The following is a 21,075-nucleotide window of genomic DNA, read 5'->3' on the forward strand; positions in this document are numbered from 1 at the left end:
CATAATAAAACACTGATTATACACAGAATGGAGTAGCAGAGTTGCTTTCCTTGGTTGATAAGAGATTTGATAATGAGATACTTTATCATGTCAGGTTTTGATGGGATGAGTAGTTAGTTAGAAGACATATACATTAGCAGATGATTCAAGGGCTGAATTCGTAGAATGGTTGGGGGAAGGTGGTAAGGGAAAAAATAATTTGCTCTACTAAGGGGGAATGGAGACTGGATTGCTCCACAAGACAAATGGACTTAATGGGCCAATTATCTTTCCTCCCATGCCAAAATGATTCTGATTATAGTTTACTTAAAGTAACAAAATAGTTTTCAGGCTTGCTTACTTTTCCCATCACATAATATGTTAAAATCAGATTCCACACATTCATATGAAGCATCAAATAAGCAATTTCTCAGCATGCAGAATTCAGGCTGATTGTATTTTCATTTGCAGTGCATGTCACATTTCCCCGCTTATATTGCTGATCAGTCATGAAGTCTGCATGCATTGTTAAACACATGGAATGAGATAGTCAGCTATTTAAAACAAAATCAGTAAAAGGTGGTTCACAATAAATTCAAGGCATTTCTCTAAAAAAGCCAACTTTCCTGTTATAGCTTTAAGCTTCCGTTTAGTGAAGGTGAACTATGTGCACCAGTCTGCACTTCAATGGTGGAAATTTTGTTTTGGTCATTGTTTCTATTTTGAATTTAGGTAAAAGAACCTAGAAAATAACTAGATATGCTTGAACAAAGTGCTCAGAAAATCTCTCGGATTACTTAGTGACATGTCTGATCAAATTAGCTTGTGTAAGTGATATTCATGCAATAAAATACAGTGCATTCCAATTACAAAATGCTGGTGGAACGCAGCAGGCCAGGCAGCATCTATAGGAAGAAGTACGGTCAACGTTTCGGGCCGAGATCCTTTGTCAGGACTGACGACCAGCATTTTGTGTGTGTCGCTTGAATTTCCAGCACCTGCACCTTTTCTTGTGTGTGCATTCCAATTAATTGGGACAGCTGCTTATTTGGGACAAGGAACAGAAACTGAGAAAATAGCCAGGATTCCCCAAGATTATTTGGGATACAATACCACTCAATTAGGACAGGAGACTGTTGCCAAACACTTTGAACTAGTGGCAGTTGCACGTACTTGTATGGCCGTTAGATACTAAACCATGCTTAAAATGAACATTTTTAAATAGCACCAGATGTGCGTGTCTTCAAAAAGCTGTGATTTTTGTCACTGATGAGCAGTAAGAAAATTCAGAACGGTTTCAAGCATCAGGGCTTGGAGATGCCAGAAATAGCCAGGAGGGAAAATAAAACAATTTCACTACTTCAAGTTAGGAACTACTAAGTATTTGAAGGCATTGACAATCATCTTGAATGTGACAATGAAAATTAAGATTTAGAAAATACAATCATCAATAACATTGTATGAAGGCAGTCAATTATCTGCATTTGGTGTCTGATTTGTTCATTTAGTTAATCAATAGAACACAGTAGCATAGACTGGATGAACTCCTCCATCGATAACTCAGGAACTAATATGTACAGTTTTATAGTACTGTAGTAGTATTGGTAGTGTTCTACTCTGTTCTGTATTTTATTTAAATACACAATGTTACTCAGTTAAATGGTAGTTAATTTAAAAGGTATTTTAAAAAAACTATTTCCATGAAACTTTGTCTAATTGGAGCAGCCACTCAATAAAGTCAAAATCTACTAGTCTCAACTAATAGGAATCTATTGTACTTGGAATCCATCATAGAAAATTTGTTAATTTTTAAAAATGCATCAATTCAATCTGTTCTATCTACTGTCAAATAATTGCTGTATTAAGTGGTTCAGAGTGTTATCTGCACAACAGCAGATGGGCATGATTTATCTGCTTTGTGGAAACTCAACAGAACACTGGATTTTAATGTAGAAGACCCAACAAGAACATTGTTTTTCAAGCGATCTTCAAGGATGGAAATTTGGCATTGTCTGCTTACACACAACTAGCGATCCTTTTGTAGTTGCTCCAGAGTTCAGCAGCAATTAGAGGTTTTTAAATTCCAACATTACCGGTGATATTCCAGTCAGGTGAACAAAAAAAAGTTTCATGTTAATCCACAATTACTGCATTCAGTGCAAATGCTAAACAGAGTAGCTGCTTTCCTTGGTGATCTTACACCATTTAATTAACATGGGATGTGACCAAAACATTGAGCCATTAAAACAGCCAAAACCATGAAACTTGACAAATTAAAATTCATGAACACTGTAGTCTTGTCAGTGTCAAAAACACCTTAAATTTATTATAAACATATACTTGCAGAAATACAAAAGGATGAATTTGTTCAAAGCATCTTAAAAATACACTGTGAAAATCTGGTGATATGGCATACATTTCACACAAGGACTCAATTATAATTATGTAAAATTGAGAAGGTATGGTAATTGGTACTTTATGCTATAGAATATAAAAATACTTCAAATTTTTCAGTAAGAGTGGCACCACGTGCATTTATACCCTACCATCAATTGCTTTTATATACTTTAACATGGCTGTTTATAGTACAGCACTGATGGGGACATGGAAATAGCGTTGGCCTTGAAATCCAGGATGCAACCTGTGCTGGGTAAAGGAAGATTCGGGGAATGGCAAAAACATGAAGTAAGTGAATAAAAAAGCAATAAGTTTGGAAGGCTAACTTTATATTTACAATCCAGTGAAAGCGGATAAGTTGTAAAGTCCTATCAATGATCTAAATTAATGTTAACATTAACTCACTAAACTTAAAATAACAAGCTATAAAGCTCATATAATCCTTTTCATTTTAAAGAAAGCTGACATCAATGTGATTACAAAATGGTTTAAATTTTATTGAGCAACTGACATACATGCAGCTAGACATTGTTCAAGCTGAAGTCTTCGTTTCACTTTATCAATTTAACAGTAATATACTGTCTTTATGCAAGACCATGAACAGACAATCACAAATTGTACAAAAGAAAGTCGCACACTTCACCTCTTTTACATTGAAAATCTCTCGTGCACATACTTCGATTTGTAGCTTTACTTAAACATGTTAACTATTTTCAAAATTAATGACCACAGGTGACAAAAATACTTTGGAAAAATAAGGGTTTAATTTGCCTATTACAAACCATGCAATTTTACAAATTTATCATAATTATGAAAATGTATTTTTGAATTATACATCCGAACCTATGTTAAACCACAAAGTCAGGAGGTGATATTGAAATAGGGTATAAACCTAATCCCAAGAAAAAACATCTTTATTGTCAAAATAAACATGTGAAACTGATGTTAACATAAAAGGGCTATTTTCTTTTACAGCATGGTGTGACTTTGAATTCGACATGACATTGCTACTGTTTAAATCTATAACTGGATCTACAAAGCAAAATAAGCATTCAGGGACAGTGCAGAGAGATGACACTTGATTATTTGGAGAAAAAACTAGCTGCAATACACAGACTGAATTGTAGTATCCTGTTTATTGACTACCTTTATTTATGATTATTCTGTCACTTTATACAAATACTATTTGTACAGTATTTCAAATTAATTGGAAAAATGTTTAAAATAAATTATAACACTTCCCTTTGCATCTAAGCAAAAATACATTATTGCTCTTAAAACACTGTTAAATCTTTAAAAACAAAATCTCAATTAAATGCTTATTTTGTGCATTACAATGTGACAAAGCCATTGATGTTTTTTCCAAACAGGAACAGATGAGACTTATGTAAAGTCAAATAATTTTATTAGTCACTCTTATAGAAACCAAAAGACTCAAAGTGAAATATCTAGTGCTGATCAGCTGCACAGTATTTTAAGGTATTAGTAGGATGTTACCTTCTCTATATGCATACACACTTGCATTTTGGCAAACTCTTTCACAGAAGTGCTTACAATATTTTAACTAGAAATAGCAAATTTTGTAGATGTAAACAGTTTGACATAATATACAAATGTACAGATTGTTAATTAATATTGTGAAATGTTGAATTTTCACAGTATTGTGTTGCTTATTTGTACTTGAAAACACGTTCACTCTCATTTGTCTTCTCATTATTTAATGTTAACTACATTCTTTAGAAGAATCTGTAGATAAGCTTCATGAATTGTGTTTAGGAAATCAGAATCATTCTGCAGAAGAAGAAAGTTAAAATATGATGAAATTAACAGTATTAAACACCATTAATTTATTAAACTGCATAACTATATATTGTTATTTATTTATATTTCCATTTACAGTTTGATGTGTTCTGCACCCTGGTTGACTTTCATTGATCCTGTTATAATAGAATATAATTGTTGAGTAAGCCCACAAGAAAATTAATCTGTGTTGTATATGGTGACATATGTACTTTGATTATAAAATTTACATTGAACTATATGAAGAGTAATTGTCTTCCACTTTTATTTTAGTTTCATTTGAACTTCAAAGATTGGCCCATCATGCACTTGCTCAAAATCTGATAGTTGGCAATCTTTCAGCTTCATTTTGCTCTCCCAGGTCAAGCAATTTTGATCTTGTGCGGCCTTCCTGCTGTGTGATTTTGGGGATAATAGTGGAATTAACTTTTTTTTAAACCAAAATCTTCCTAGAAGTTCTTAGTTCTTGTTCTTATAATACTTAAAATTCTTATTGTAAAGATATTTAGGAGTCAAATACAAAACAGATTGTGGAATCTTGCATTGTTCATCCTGGATATCAAGGGTGTTTTGTTAATTTATAATGAATCTCAGAGCAGAAACCGAGCCCAAAAGGTAAAACATCCAGTCTGGAATGTGTTTTGAATGACTGGACTCCTATGGAGAAAGGTATCCAGAACATGGAACGTTCAACCATTTTTCTAATATGAATGTAAGCATGTAGTAGTATAAATGATGGCATGTATTATGCTCAGAAATTTTCAATAAGAAAATAATAAATAAGAAATGTGTTTAGAGTTAGAAACAGCAAGACAAGTGAATCAAGGTGGACAAACTTTACTCTGATTACATTAAATGACTAACATACCAAACACGCAAGTGCATCTAAGACTGAACTGAACATTTGGTCTACAGTTTTATCAAATTCTGGCTATGATTTTTGTATTTTAATTTAAATTTATATTATTGAAATGGTAAAGTGTTAAATCTCACCACCTGCCCATCAGCATTCAAGTTGTGCTGAGATAATGTAATATATATTTTACCTCACACACCATTTTATATTTTGTAAACACACAAAGAGAACCATTCAAGTTGACTGCACAAAAATAGGGATTTAGTTGTCCAGCTTTTAGATGTAGCAAAAATTCACCCAATTAATGTCAAATATGAAACTGATGAATGTGTCCAAATGAAACACAGTTCAACAGGTTGTTTGAACACCTGCTGACTGAAAATGCTTACAAATGGCCAAAAAATGATAGATCACCATGGTAACAAGTTCTGGCCAGCTGGAAAACTTTTTTAGCAGCTGCATAAATTATACTACGGACATGGAGAATGCAAATGATATCAATCATGGGTTATGATCACAGAAAGTTACTTTTCCAAATGTGAAATCTTATGGTAAAAATTTGACTTTAAGGGCAAGCCAGATTTCGGAAGAGGAGAGCTCCACCATGCTTGTTCTATACTCACCTTTCACTTTTGGCAGTGAATCACATCTTTCCAACAACTTGCTACCTCTCAACTTCGAATGTCTATTGCTTGTAATGCAGCTACATTAGTTATAACATGTTACACAGAAATCACATTACGGTACTAGAAAATGACCTGGATTACTATTTTCCATAATGAGAAGCTGCATCATCTGCACCTGCGTCAAAGCAAAAGCTGAAAGAAAATATTATGCCTACTTCCACCGCACCAATTTTGCAAGAGCAAATTTTATTCCACATTCCAAATTTCAAGGATGTTATTTATGAATGCTGCAAAGGAAATTTCAGTAATGAACCATTGTTACATAGGGTTCATTTGCACTCCAGAATACCTTCTAGTCAAACACAGTACCTAAAATCTTCAGAAAGCTTGACCATCCAGGAGTATACCATTTGCATTGTTGGACTAATCAAAGTCACAGGTCAGGTCACAGATCTCTCAGTGGGTGAGCATCTGAGGGACAGTGACCACCGCTCCCTGGCCTTTAACATTATCATGGAAAAGGATAGAATCAGAGAGGACAGGTAAATTTTTAATTGGGGAAGGGCAAATTATGAGGCTATAAGGCTAGAACTTGCGGGTGTGAATTGGGATGATGTTTTTGCAGGGAAATGTACTCTGGACATGTGGTCAATGTTTAGGGATCTCTGGCAGGATGTTAGGGATAAATTTGTCCCAGTGAAGAAGATAAAGAATGGCAGGGTGAAGGAACCATGGGTGACAAGTGAGGTGGAGAATCTAGTCAGATGGAAGAAGGCAGTATACATGAGGTTCAGGAAGCAAGAATCAGATGAGTCTATTGAGGAATATAGGGTAGCAAGAAAGGACCTTAAGAAGGGGCTGAGGAGAGCAAGAACGGGGCACGAGAAGGCCTTGGCGAGTAAGGTAAAGGAAAACCCCAAGGCATTCTTCAATTATGTGAAGAACAAAAGGTTGACAGGAGTGAAGATAGGACCAATTAGAGATAAAGGTGGGAAGATGTGCCTGGAGGCTGTGGAAGTGAGCAAGGTCCTCAATGAATACTTCTCTTTGGTATTCATCAATGAGAGGAAACTTGATGACAGTGAGGACAATATGAGTGAGGCTGATGTTCTGGAGCATGATGATATTAAGGGAGAAGAGTTGTTGGAGTTATTAAAATACATTACGACGGATAAGTCCCCGGGGCCTGACGTAATATTCCCCAGGCTGCTCCACGAGGCAAGAGAAGAGAATGCTGAGCCTCTGGCTAGGATCTTTATGTCCTCGTTGTCCACGGGAATGGTACCAGATGACTGGAGGGAGGCGAATGTTGTCCCCTTGTTCAAAAAAAGGTAGTAGGGATAGTCCTGGTAATTATAGACCAGTGAGCCTTATGTCTGTGGTGGGAAAGCTGTTGGAAAAGATTCTTAGAGACAGAATTTATGGGCATTTAGAGAATCATTGTCTGATCAGGGACAGTCAGCATGGCTTTGTGAAGGGCAGATTGTGTCTAACAAACCTGATAAGAGTTCTTTGAAGAGGTGACCACGCATATAGATAAGGGTAGTGCAGTGGATGTGATCTACATGGATTTTAGTAAGGCATTTGACAAGGTACCACATGGTAGGCTTACTCAGAAAGTCAGAAGGCCTGGGATCCAGGGAAGTTTGGCCAGGTGGATTCAGAATTGGCTTGCCTGCAGAAAGCAGAGGGTCATGGTGGAGGGAGTACATTCGGATTGGAGGGTTGTGACTAGTAGTGTCCCACAAGAATCGGTTCTGGGACTCTACTTCTCATGATTTTTATTAACGACCTGGATGTGGGGGTAGAAGGGTGGGTTGGCAAGTTTGCAGACAACACAAAAGTTGATGGTGGTGTGGATAGTGTTGAGGATTGTCGAAGATTGCAGAGAGACATTGATAGGATGCGGAAGCTGGCTGAGAAGTGGCAGATGGAGTTCAACCCGGAGAAGTGTGAGGTGGTATACTTTGGAAGGACAAACTCCAAGGCAGAGTACAAAGTAAATGGCAGGATACTTGCTAGTGTGGAGGAGCAGAGGGATCTGGGGGTATATGTCCATTGACCCCTGAAAGTTGCCTCACAGGTAGATAGGATAGTTAAGAAAACTTATGGAGTGTTAGCTTTCATAAGTCAAGGGATAGAGTTTAAGAGTTGCAGGGTAATGATGCAGCTCTATAAAACTCTGGTTAGGCTACACTTGGAGTACTGTGTCCAGTTCTGGTCACCCCACTATAGGAAGGATGTGGAAGCATTGGAAAGGGTACAGAGGAGACTTACCAGGATGCTGCCTGGTTTTGAGAGTATGCATTATGATCAGAGATTAAGGGAGCTAGGGCTTTACTCTTTGGAGAGAAGGAGGATGAGGAGAGATGATAGAGGTATACAAGATATTAAGAGGAACAGATAACAGATATTAGAGACAGCCAGTGCCTCTTCCCCGGGGCACCACTGCTCAATACAAGAGACCATGGCTTTAAGGTAAGGGGAGGGAAGTTCAAGGGGGATATTAGAGGAGGGTTTTTCACTCAGAGAGTGGTTGGTGCATGGAATGCACTGCCTGAGTCTGTGGTGGAGGCAAACAGACTAGTGAGATTTAAGAGACTACTAGACAGGTACATGGAGGAATTTAAGGTGAGGGGTTATATAAGAGGCAGGGTTTAAGGGTCAGCACAACATTGTGGGCAGAAGGGCCTGTACCCTGCTGTACTGTTCTACGTCCTAAAGGAAAATTTGCTATTTCCAAAATTTGCTAGGAATTCTAAAATGTGCATAAAACCAGAACCTTGAATTAATGCTAATTACCTATTTTCTTGCATATCTATATATTACCACGAGAGCTAACAATAAACACAAATAAGTGAAATTGTCAGTGATAAAGCCCACAAATTAAAATTTCATTGACAATTATCTGCCAAGCATTGAGAAATATATGGAAAGATTACTGCTTAAAAATCCCTAATAAAAGCATAACAATGGAGCAGCAAACTGCATTCTTCTCCTTAAAATTAATTCTGACATAACTCATTTAATGTTAAAACATGATAAAACATGATTCATATATTCCCTTACTTGTTTGTGCTACTTAAAATCTGCAGAACAGGGAGGCAAGCAGATCAATTGCCTCACGGCACTCGAGGCCCAAGTTCAGTCCTGACCCTGGTTCCTGTCTATGTAGAGTTCTCCCTGTGACCATGTGAGTTTCATCAGGTGTTCCTGTATCCTCCCATAACCTAAAGAGATGCAGACTGAGAGGAAAACTGGCCACTGTAAGTTGCCCCAAATGTGAGATGAGTGATAGACTGATGAGGTGATAATAAAAGGGGAGAATAAAGAAAGGGATTAATGTGGGATTCATGTAAATAGGCGATTAATGATCAATGTTGTCTCAATGGACCCAAGGACTCGTTTCTGTGCGGTACTTGACTATGACTCTGCAAGGTACACCCAATGAATTCCACCTCTCATTTATATTACTACACAGGAGGAATGTGCATTTTGGAACTCATAGGAACAGGCCCTTACACCCATGATGTTATGCCAAACGAATTAAATGACTAACTACACTAATTCTTTCTGCTTACATAATGTCCATCTCTCCATTCACTGTACATTCAAATGCCTAAGAGTCTCTTAAATGCCTCCATTGTCTTCGCTGCCACTACTGTTCCTGGCAGGTATAAAATACTGGCCTCACATATCCCTTCTGCAGTTACCCCCTCTCAGCTTAAATGCATGCATCTTACTATTAGAAATTTTGATCCTGGGAAAATATACTTGTTGACTGCTTCTTTTAATCTTGTGAACTTCTATCAGCTCTCCCCCTCCTCTCTACTATTCCAGAGAAAACAACATGAGTTTGTCCAACCTCTCCTTATAGCAAGTGCTCTAATTTAGACAGCATTCAGGTAAACCTCTTTGCAAGCCTCTTCCAAGGCTTCCACATCTTTGCTATAACAGCTACCATTATTGAATGTAATATTATAGATGTAGCCCAACTGGCATTTTATAATGCTGTAACATAACTTCCCAACTTTGGAACTGAATACATAATAAAGGCAAGCATACCACACACCTTGTTTACCACCCTATTAACCCATGCAGCCACTTCCCAGCCACATGGACCCCAAGATAGCTTTGTATATCAACACTGTCCTTTTACATTTGATCTTCCAAAGTGCTGGATTAAACCCCATTTCTCTGCTTATCCTGTTGCATCCTTTGGCAAACTTTGTAACACCTGTGAAACTATTAATCCACACATCCATGTTTTCATTCAAGACATCACAAGATAAAGGAGCAGAAGTAGGCCATTCAGCCCATCAAGTCTGCTCCGCCACTCCAGCATGAGCTAAACTATTCTCCCATCTAGTTCCAATTTCCAGCTTTTCCCCCATATCCCTTGATATCCTGACTAATTAGATACCTACCAATCTCCTCTTAAACATATATCATAAACAGCAGAAGTCCCAGTACAGATCCTTGCTGAAATAACACTGGTCACATACCTCCAGTCAGAGCAAGCCCCATTGACTGCTACCTTCTGTCTTCTACTGGCAAGCCAATTCTGAATCCAAATAACAAAGGCACAGTGGATCCCATGCATCTTAGTCTTCTGAATTGTGCCAATGAGGGCTCTTGTCAAATATCTTACTAAAAATCCATGCAGACAACATTCACAGGTCCACTTTCATCAGCTTCTTGAGAACCTCAATCAGTTAGTAAGATACAACTTGCCCTGCAAAAAGCCATGCTGACTATATACAATTAGTCCATAATTTTACAAATGCTAATGATTTCTATCCAACAGCGTCCCTACCACTGACATGAGATTCAATGGTCCATAGTTTCCAATATTATCCCCATTTCCCTTCTTGAATAATTAAACATTAGCTACTCTCCAGACCTCTAGGACATTGCCTGTGGCTAGAGAGGATACGATGATCTTCGTCAAGGCCTCTGCAAACTCATCTCTTGCCTCCCCCTATAACATGGATATATCCCATCAGCAATGTTCCCTCTAAGCTGCACTTGTGTGCAGCTGTGGAGTAACTGAAATGCTCCCATGCACATAGCCTTTGTTGCCGCGTAGCTGGAATAAAGACAGAAAAGGCTTACAAAATGTGAAAGATTCTCTTTGTTGTACTATTTAATTATACCCTTCAATTAATAGAAGTATGTGATTTTTCAGTTTTCATTCTAAATATTCATAGTATGCATATCACAAAATAATCAAGTGCTGTGCAGTTTTCAAGCTGTATAAAAAGTGTTCTTCTCAGAGCAATATTTGGTCAGCGCAGTTTAAAAAAAATTAGGGGGAACACTGCCATGAGCCACCTTAATATTCTTTTTTTTAAATTTTTTAAATTAGTTTTTCAAAACATTTTACAAATTAAAAACCCCAAATCCCAATGAGGAACATTAAAACAGTGCAAAATTAAGCATACAATAACAATATGCTACAAAGGAAGAGAATTTAGCAAAAAAAAAAGCACCTAAATTAAAGACAAGTAAGCTTAGTGTCCTCCCCAAGCCCCACAACACAAGAAAAAACAACAGCAACTCCAGACCAACAACAATGCAATATAGAGAGTATAAGTCAGGACAGCCAAACTCCCAGACTGTGAATACACTCAGCAACAGAGGGTAATAATGCCTTCTACCAGAAAAAAAAGGAGCTGAAAGCAAGGGACCGAAAAGAGAAAAAAACCCTAGTCAAGAGGAAGGTTATGAAAGTACTCGATAAAAGGTCCCCAGACCTTATGGAACTTTAGATCCGAATTGAGAACTGAATAATGAATTTTTTCGAGGTCCAAACAGGCCATGATGTCGTTAAGCCATTGAGCATGAGTGGGCGGGGCAACATCTCTCCATCTGAGGAGGATCAAGCGTCTAGCCAGGAGAGAGGCAAAGGATAATATTCGGCATTTGGTCAGACCCAGACATAAATCTGTCTCGCCCCAAAAACTGAACAGAGCAATTAAGGGGTTTGGTTCTAGGTGCTGATTCAGAATACACGATAACGTAGTGAAGACATCTTTCCAGAATTTCTCCAAGCTAGGACAGAACCAGTACATATGGATGAGAGGCCACTTGCATTTATCACAGAGCGGACTAATGCTAGGGTAGAATCGAGATAGTTTAGATTTAGACAAATGGGCTCTATGAAACCACCTTAATATTCCAAGAGATGCAATGTTCTTTTGTCTCAAAAGAATATCGGGGGGGGGGAGTGGATTTGGTGATGGTAGAGGTAGAGGAAGGTAGATGCTGGGTATTCTCAAGTTGGCATAGACGTACAAATTTGCAATTATTCATCCAAATTGTAGTAATCTTAGTGCACTAGAAACATAGCAAAACCCTTCAGTCTCTTCTCTAGCTTAAAAGATTAAGACAAACAGCTAAAATGTTCTTTTGCATAAAAACAATTTTATTTTACAACTGAATAGAGGAGAATGACACCCAGGTAAAAAGCTGCAGCACAATTCTCCTTTTGCGTTCACAGCATTTTTATATGATTAAAAAAACATTTTTGCAGTTAGCTAAAAGCTGCTGAGAAAACTCTGAAATGTTCTTTGGTGGGATTGGTGCAGAAACCCTAATTGTATTTGTGTAGACTGGCTTGCAGCTTTATGTAGCAATAGCAACCCAGGTTTGATTCTGACTTCACATGCCACGTGGAATGGTATGTTCTCGCTGGTTTTTCCCTGGATGCTCTGATTACCTCCCACGTCTCAAAGTTGTATTGTTTGTAATGCAACCTGCTGTTGCATGTGAACTCTGGTGTACTACTCCAGGGGGTGCTGTCAACAGCATGACAAAGAGAATATGTTTCATGAAAATGGGTTGTGTGAAACTTCTGAGAACTAGCGTAGGTTGAAGGGCTATGGAAATACAACTGGGAAACTCGAGGCTCATTATGTTTTAAAATCAAGTAAGGTATTCAAAGTCTTGATGTTATTGCTGATTCAATTTAGCATAAAAATGGCACATATATATTTGTTTTATTTTTGGACATACTTCCCAGCTCAATGATGACATCAGAAACAGTCATCACCTCATTTTCTTTAATCTTCACCTAAGGAATAATCAGAACCCTATACGTCTATTCTGATGAAATGTCATTGACTTAAAACATTAACTTTCTTTCTCCAAGGATGCTGTCTGGCCTGCTGAATATCTCCAGAATTTTGTTTCAGATTCACAATCAGATAGTTAACAATGGCAGAGTAAGAAACAGGGATATGCTCCTGCAAAGTGAGTTTAGGAAGCTACATAGAAAGGTTGAAAGTTAAAAAAGCAGGACTTCAAAGGCTGTAATCTCTTGTATATTATCTTTGGACTTTTGACCCTATTAAAAGACTACAGTTGTTCCTTTCCCTTTAAATAGAGACACTCAGTTGACCCCAACTAGATTCTACCTGATACCCTCAAAGTTGGCCCTGCTCCAGTTAGGACTTTAATCCATGGACTTGTTCCATCTTTTCCATAGCTATTCTATGCCACTTGAGTTTTTGACCTGTCTTGTTCCCCAAGAGGAGGACCAGTATTGCTCCTTTCCAAGTAGGTTCCTCTATGCATCGTGCAAGGGAACTGTCTTGGATGCATTGTACACATTCTGCCCCATCCAGGCCATTTGCACTCTGGTGGCCCAGCTGATTCCTTGAATTCACGTTGACCGTTGGAAGTCTACAATATAGCCCTACCAAGGTGACCATTCTCTTTTTATTTTTATGTTCTACCCAAATAGCATCATTTGTTGATCCCTCAACAATATTGTCTCTAGACACTGCCGTTACGTCATTCCCTTTCAAGGAGGCAATATCCCCTTCACTCTGAGTTGTTCCTCTGTCATACCTGAAACACCGATACCCTGGAACATTGAGCTGTCAGTCCTGCCCTTCTCTCAGTTACATTTCTGTTATGGCCACAATATCCCAGTAATTGCAATGCTTGCCTTTAATTCATTAAATTTACCTGTTTAGCTAGGTGCATTTGAACAGATACAATTTAAAACAGATGTCACATTTGCACTTCTACTGTAAACAAGGATGTCCTGATTGTTAGGCTTACAGTCTTCGAATGTTAGACCATCCGACCACAAGACATAGGAACAGAATTAGGCCATTTGGCCCATTGAGTCTGCTCTGCCATTCAATCATGGCTGATCCTATTTTTTCTCCTCATCAGCACCACTCCCCGGCCTTCCCCCTGCAACGTTTGATGCCGTGTCCAATCATGAACCTATCAATTTCTGCCTTAAATTCACCCAATGACTAGACCTCCACCTTCTGGCTAAAGAAACTTCTTTGCACCCCTGTTTTAAATGGGCACCCCTCTATCCTAAGGCGGTGCCCTCTTGTCCTAGAATCCTCCACAATGGGAAACATCCTTTTCACATCTACTCTGTCTAGGCCTTTCAACATTCAAAAGGTCTCAATGAGATCCTCCCCTATCCTACTAAATTCTAGCGAGCACAAAGCTAGAGCCATCAAACATTCCTCATATGCGAACCCTTTCATTCCTGAAATCATCCTTGCGAACCTCCTCTGAACCCTCTCCAATGCCAGCACATCCTTTCTTAGACGAGGAGCCCAAAACTGTTCACAACACTCAAGGTGTGGCCTCACCAGTGCCTTATAAAGCCTCAGCATCACATCCCTGCTCTTGTATTCTAGACCTCTTGAAATGAAAGCTAACATTGCATTTGCCTTCCTCACCACCGACACTACAGTTGAAGTCAGAAGTTTACGTACACCTTAACAAATACACTTAAACTCAGTTTTTCACAATTCCTGATATTTAATCCTAGAAAACATTCCCTGTCTTAGATCAGTTAGGATCAGTACTTTGATCAGTACTTTACTTTAAGAATGTGAAATGTCAGAATAATAGTAGAGAGAATCATTTATTTCAGCTTTTATTTCTTTTATCACTTTCCCAGTGGGTCAGAAGTTTACATACACCATGTTAGTATTTGGTAGCGTTGCCTTTAAATTGTTTAACTTGGGTCAAGTGTTTTGGGCAGCCTTCCACAAGCTTCTCACAGTAAGTTGCTGGAATTTTGTTCATTCCTCCAGATAGAATTGGTGTAACTGAGTCGGGTTTGTAGGCCTCCTTGCTCACACACACTTTTTCAGTTCTGCCCACAAATTTTCTATTTGATTGAGGTCAGAAAATAATATCAAGTCTGGTTCATCCTTGGGAGCTATTTTCAAATGCCTGAAGGTACCACGTTCATCTGTACAAACAATAGTACAGAAGTATAAACACCATGGGACCATGAAGCCGTCATACCGCTCTGGAAGGAGACACATTCTGTCTCCTAGAGATGAATGTACTTTGGCGCAAGAAGTGCAAAGCAATCCCAGAACAACAGCAAAGGACCTTGTGAAGATGCTGGAGGAAACAGGTAGACAAGTATCTACATCCACAGTAAAACGAGTCCTAAATCGACATAACCTGAAAGGCTGCTCAGCAAGGAAGAAGCCACTGCTCCAAAGCTGCCATGAAAAAGCCAGACTACAGTTTGCAAGTGCACATGGGGACAAAGATCTTAATTTTTGGAGAAATGTCCTCTGGTCTGATGAAACAAAAACTGAACTGTTTGGCCATAATGACCATCGTTATGTTTGGAGGAAAAAGGGTGAGGCTTGCAAGCCAAAGAACACCATTCCAACCCTGAAGCATGGGGGTGGCAGCATCATGTTGTGGGGGTGCTTTGCTGCAGGAGGGACTGGTGCACTTCACAAAATAGATGGCATCATGAGGAAGGAAAATTATGTGGATATATTGAAGCAACATCTCAAGACATCAGCCAGGAGGTTAGAGCTCGGTTGCAAATGAATCTTCCAAATGGACAATGACCCCAAGCATACCTCCAAAGTTGTGGCAAAATTACTTAAGGACAACAAAGTCAAGGTATTGGAGTGGCCATCACAAAGCCCTGACCTCAATCCAATAGAAAATTTGTGGGCAGAACTGAAAAAGCGTGTGCGAGCAAGGAGGCCTACACACCTGACTCAGTTACACCAATTCTGTCTGAAGGAATGGAACAAAATTCCAGTAACTTACTGTGAGAAGCTTGTGGAAGGCTACCTAAAACGTTTGACCCAAGTTAAACAACTTAAAGGCAATGCTACCAAATACTAAGAAAGTGTATGTAAACTTCTGACCCACTGGGAAAGTGATCAAAGAAATAAAAGCTGAAATAAATCAAATTCTCTACTATTATTCTCACATTTCACATTCTTAAAAGTGATCCTAACTGACCTAAGACAAGGAATGTTTTCTAGGATTAAATATCACGAATTGTGAAAAACTGAGTTTAAATGTATTTGGCTAAGGTGTATGAAAACTTGTGACTTCAACTGTACCTGCAAGTTAACCTTTAAGGTGTTCTGCACAAGGACTCCCAAATCCTCTTCTGTCTCAGATTTTTGAAGTTTTTCCATTTAGAAAATAGTCTGCAATTTATTTCTACTACCAAGGTACATGACCACGCATTTTCCCAACATTTATTTCATTTGCTACTTACTTGCCTATTCTTCTAATCCAAGTCCTTCTCCAGCCCACCTCTTTTCTCAACACTAAAAAGTAGTCCCAACACCGACCCCTGCAGAACACCACTAGTCATTGGCAGCCAACCAGAAAAGGATCCTTCAATTCCCACTTGCTGCCTGCTACCAATCAGCTAATGCTCTGACCATGCCAGTAACTTTTCTGTTATACCATGGGCTCTTAACTTGGTATGTAGACTTATGTGTGGTACCTTGACAAAGGCCTTCTGAAAGTCCAAATATACAACATCCACTGCAACCCCTTTATCTATCCTACTTGTAATCTCCTCAAAGAATTCCAATAAGTTCATCAGACAAGACTTTCCCTTAAGGAAACCATGCTGACTCTATCGTATCTTGTCATATGTCGCCAAGTATTCCACAGCCCCATCCTTAACAATTGACTCCAACATTGTCCCAACCACTGAGGTCAGGCTAACTGGTCTATAATTTCCTTCCTGTGGTCTTCCTCCTTTCTTAAAGAGTGGAGTGACAATTGCAATTTTCCAGTCCTCTGTTGCAAGTACCTGTCCTCTCACTGATCTTGTTCAAGTCCAACCCCAATGACAATCTCGTTTAAACCCTGACAATCCAGCTTAAGTTTTCCATAATTTTCTGTATACAGTTCTATCACAGCCATCCTGCTCTTACATTCTTATGGCCTGTCTAATGGGGGAAAACAGCAACCCCAACAAACAAGAAGGCAAGAGTTTGGAGAGAGTTATGGACTCAGCCAATCCATCATGAGTACAGCCCTCCCCACAACTGGTGGTATCTACAGAAGTTACAGCCTCAAGTTGGTGGCATCTATCATGATGGATCCCTACTAGCTGGGTCATACCCTCTTATCACCAGATTAAGGAACAGCTACACTCCTACCATTAAGTTTTTGAACTGACTTGCACAACCGAAATACATCAACCATGGAGCACTACGGATGACCTCTTACACAAACATGAACTTGACTATGATTGTGTCTTGTTTTATTACACTCATTTTGTAGTCCTTTTTTTCCTCTCCACTGCCTTGTATAATTACAATTCTGTGTTGCTTGTACCTACAGGCCTTTGATGCTGCTGTAAGCAAGTTTTCCATTGTATCTGAACTTCACCAGACTTGCACACACAACAGTAAACTTGACATACTACAGTTGCTTTTTGTTCTGAAGCAATCTTACTCACCAGTGTTACCTCTAAGAATCTACGCATATAAAATCCAAGGTTTTTTGTTTCTCCACATTACTCAATATTTCTGATTTATTACAAATTCCTTTGCCTTGTAGTGGTACAACAAATGGGTTACCTTATTTGATTGGATTAAATTTAATTTTCCACAGTTTTGAAAAATGGACAAAAACAATCTATATCTTTCTGCAATCTGAATCTTTCCCCATTAAATGTCAAACACCCAGTTATTCATTTTTGTATGCATACAGACTGCAAGTTGTAATCATTAACAAAAAGGAAAAGTTCCTGATCCCCAAGGAACATCATTGATGCCTTCCAGTCCATAAATATTGTGATTGCTTCCAGCCACTTATCCGTTTGCTACTCTGCTTCCAATTCCACTGGTTTTTACCAGCCTGCACATGGGGGTTATCTCTAGCCTTTCAAAAATGCATACAGATTACATCAAAAACATTGCTCTCAAGGACTCATTCATCTAAAATAAATTTAACATCAAATAAATTAGACAGCATGACTTTCCCACATAGTCTGTTTAATTTGTAACTTGTTTTTTTTCTACGACTTGTCTTTTACTGCAACATAAGTATCATCTGTGTTTTTTGAAGACAGCTACAACTAAGAACTTCACCCACATCCTCTAGCTCCTCACTTATGTTTTCCATTTGATCCCTTAAATGCTAAACTTTTCCTTTAGTTCAGGGGTTCCCAACCTTTTTTATGCCATGGGCTTTACCATTAAAAGAGGGGTCTGTGTACTCCAAGTTGGGAAACCCCCGTTTTGGCACAGCTTCACTTACTTTTATGTAAGAAAACATTCGGGGATTTAAAAAAATTTTTACTTGCCAATATGTTTACCTTGGCAATCTCATTTCCTTTCTCTTTTAATTTCACCCTTGCACTTTCTACAGCATTGTAGGATTTGAGATCTTTAACCTTGTGGTGGTCAAAAGATTATGAACATCCATCCCTGAACAGATGAATGCATAATGATTTCAGTTTGGAGGTTGATACATACAGTGAAATGACCTGTGAAATTCTAAGAATGCTAAGAAAATGAGACTGATAATAACTTAATTGAAAAAGCAAAGATTTAAGATTGTTTAATGCCATTTTCTGTGCATAAGTATAAGGAGAATGAAATAATTGTTACTCTGGATCCTTTCTGTGTAAATTACTGGACGCTGATTGATCACAAGATTACTAATCAGGGACTGCTACAAGAAGTTAATAAATTGTGAAACAGACAACTACAGTCAATTTAGACTTGTGTAAGATAAAGGAACAATGATGCAATGAAACGTTATGTTATTCTTAATATTTTTATTGGAGAATCTGATTTTGGAGGTCTTAGAAGTTTAATAAATTGAAAATATTGTAATAAAAACACTGGGTCCTCCTTGATACATCTGACATCCAAGAGTCACAACATGCAAAAGAGAAAGTTAATTTGGTAATACAAAGCCAAATTTAAAACTATGAAGAACTGATGAGACTTGATAATGAGATCCACATGGGAAAGACAGGAGCAATCAATTGCATGCCACTCTGTACCCGAATGGCTCAGTAACAATAACTAGGATGTTACACAATTGGCAGTAGTACATAGAAAATAATACTGTAGCAACCAGCAGCAATGGAATATGGGTGGACCAAATGGGCTGGACCTGTATTTGAATATCAATGTGGTACTACATCACTCAAGGAGATCAGAAGGAAAAGGAGTGAGATGGATCTTAGAAACAGGACTTAACCCCTTACTCCTACTCAGGATGGAGAAATGACCAAGACCAACGACCTTGTTTCTTGATGGGTGGTATGCAGTGCATAGCTTAAATGCTAGAACTTTGTTGATGCAATGTATACTAGCCGTTAATCGTGCTTCTCTAATATTAGTTCCAATTTAACAATACCCTTCACCTCCAACTCCTCCTTGAATGTTTCCACACAGCTGTGTTACTATTTACCTTCAAATCACAGATTCAAGTCAGCTTCTACAAAACCTGGCTTTCTTTTGACTTACAAACTTCTATTTTATCTTTATTAAGAGCTATGTTGAATCTACATGAATTATTACTATTACCACAATAATACTGTCTCACTGATGCACCTACCCCCTCATAATCTCAAACTAAATCCAAAATTGCAATTGTTCTGCATCCTACCCCCAATTCTTATTTAGCTCACCACAAACAGGCTAAAATACAGTAATAATAACAGTACACTTGACAATGACTGATCATAATCACTATTAATGTTAGGTTAATTGAAACCCCCTACATTATTGCCTAAAATTCCCCTATATATTTATTCTTCTACCTCCTTTACACTGTTTAGAATTCTATGGTACAATTCCAAAAATTTGTAACTTTGTTCTGCAGTTGCCTCCTTTTCTTTTAATAGCTAAATAAATTTGCATTACAAACTATTAAAAAAGTCAACTAAAGATACACAATTTCTGCTGTCCTAGTTATTAGCCTTTGTGTGTGGGAGTGGAGGGTGGGCGGAAAACACAAATTACAGAAAAACTCTTCTTAAGACTTGTGAAGTGTAATAATAAATGGAGATACTGGTCTAGAAATGATGTGTATGAAAGGTTCAGGACATTGTACAAAAGTTATGAAGAAGTTACAGTTCTGAAATATGCAAGATAGAATATACACAATTTCAGGTTATTCCACAGAGATGCTAACAGACAATGCAAGCATGGAGCCAAAGGTCACATTTGCTACTTTTGGAAGGTATGCCATCTGGCTCCGACAAGAATGTCATCACTTCCTGCTGAAGTGTACTAATGTCAAACACTTAAGTGAAGCACAGGAACAAGTAATTTTCCCTTTGAGCCCGCCTACATAACTGGATAAAATGAAACTGTTTATATGCACTTAAAATTACCTTTATTAGATGAGTTAATGTTTCCTGAAGCTGCGTCTTACTGAGAACAGTCGGTAAGGGTGAGGATCGGGTCTCCGAAGCTAATGTCAATGGAGATGCAGAAGCATACTTGCTTTCAGCTTCTGAAATCATTCCCGTTGACTGTTTGAACATATTGGGAGACAAAAGCATAGATGGGGCAACTGAAGAGGTGGTCGGTGTTGGAACAACCTGTAAAAGAACACAATAGAAATGCCAGCAAAATAAAGATGGAAAAGCCATTATTAAATTTACACCATAATCTTTTGAAATCACGGATTGCAAGTTAGAATTTGGTTTATCACTAAAATGCTAAAGTGAAGTCTGGAACACTGATGAGCTGAACAAAATGCATAATGAACAATAAAATATTTTGTTGTACAAGAAAGTGAGTCCATTATCTGAATATTCTTAAGCTAAAAATCTAAGGAGCACAGAAAATTAAAATTATTCATAAATGATATTTCATGCCATTGGAATGAAAGCCTGTTATTTTGAATGCATTAGATCTAAAAGTAAAGTGTTTGTAATTTACATATTTTGAATATACAACAAAATATGAATTGTAGCCTCTGATGACAACTGCTTTCCTGGGTCAGGGAAAATACTGCATAAAATACTACCCAGAAATAACCAGCTTGTACACTCAGTGGCCAGTTTATTAGGTACATGACTGGAACCCAGTATGCTCTTCTGATGCTGTAGCCCATCCACTTTAAGGTTCAGCATATTGTACGTTCAGAGATATTCTTCTGCACACCACT

General features: G+C 38.1%; 1 protein-coding gene across 4 annotated transcripts in view; it reads right to left on the reverse strand.

Annotated features, from left to right (window-relative positions):
- Nucleotides 1–2,293: 2,293 nt before the first annotated feature.
- The window catches only part of dcp1a (decapping mRNA 1A), a 77,886-nt gene continuing 59,104 nt past the window's right edge, over nucleotides 2,294–21,075 (reverse strand). For all 4 annotated transcript variants that reach the window (XM_059944135.1, XM_059944136.1, XM_059944138.1 and 1 more), the window contains 2 exons: nucleotides 20,294–20,503; nucleotides 2,294–4,167 (listed from right to left, as the gene is read on the reverse strand). In XM_059944135.1, the coding sequence (XP_059800118.1) occupies nucleotides 4,090–4,167; nucleotides 20,294–20,503 (288 nt within the window). In that variant the 3' untranslated portion in view covers nucleotides 2,294–4,089. The remainder of the gene's footprint in view (nucleotides 4,168–20,293; nucleotides 20,504–21,075) is intronic.

This window comes from Hypanus sabinus, chromosome 19 (assembly GCF_030144855.1).
Source record: "Hypanus sabinus isolate sHypSab1 chromosome 19, sHypSab1.hap1, whole genome shotgun sequence".
Lineage (NCBI taxonomy): Eukaryota > Metazoa > Chordata > Chondrichthyes > Myliobatiformes > Dasyatidae > Hypanus > Hypanus sabinus.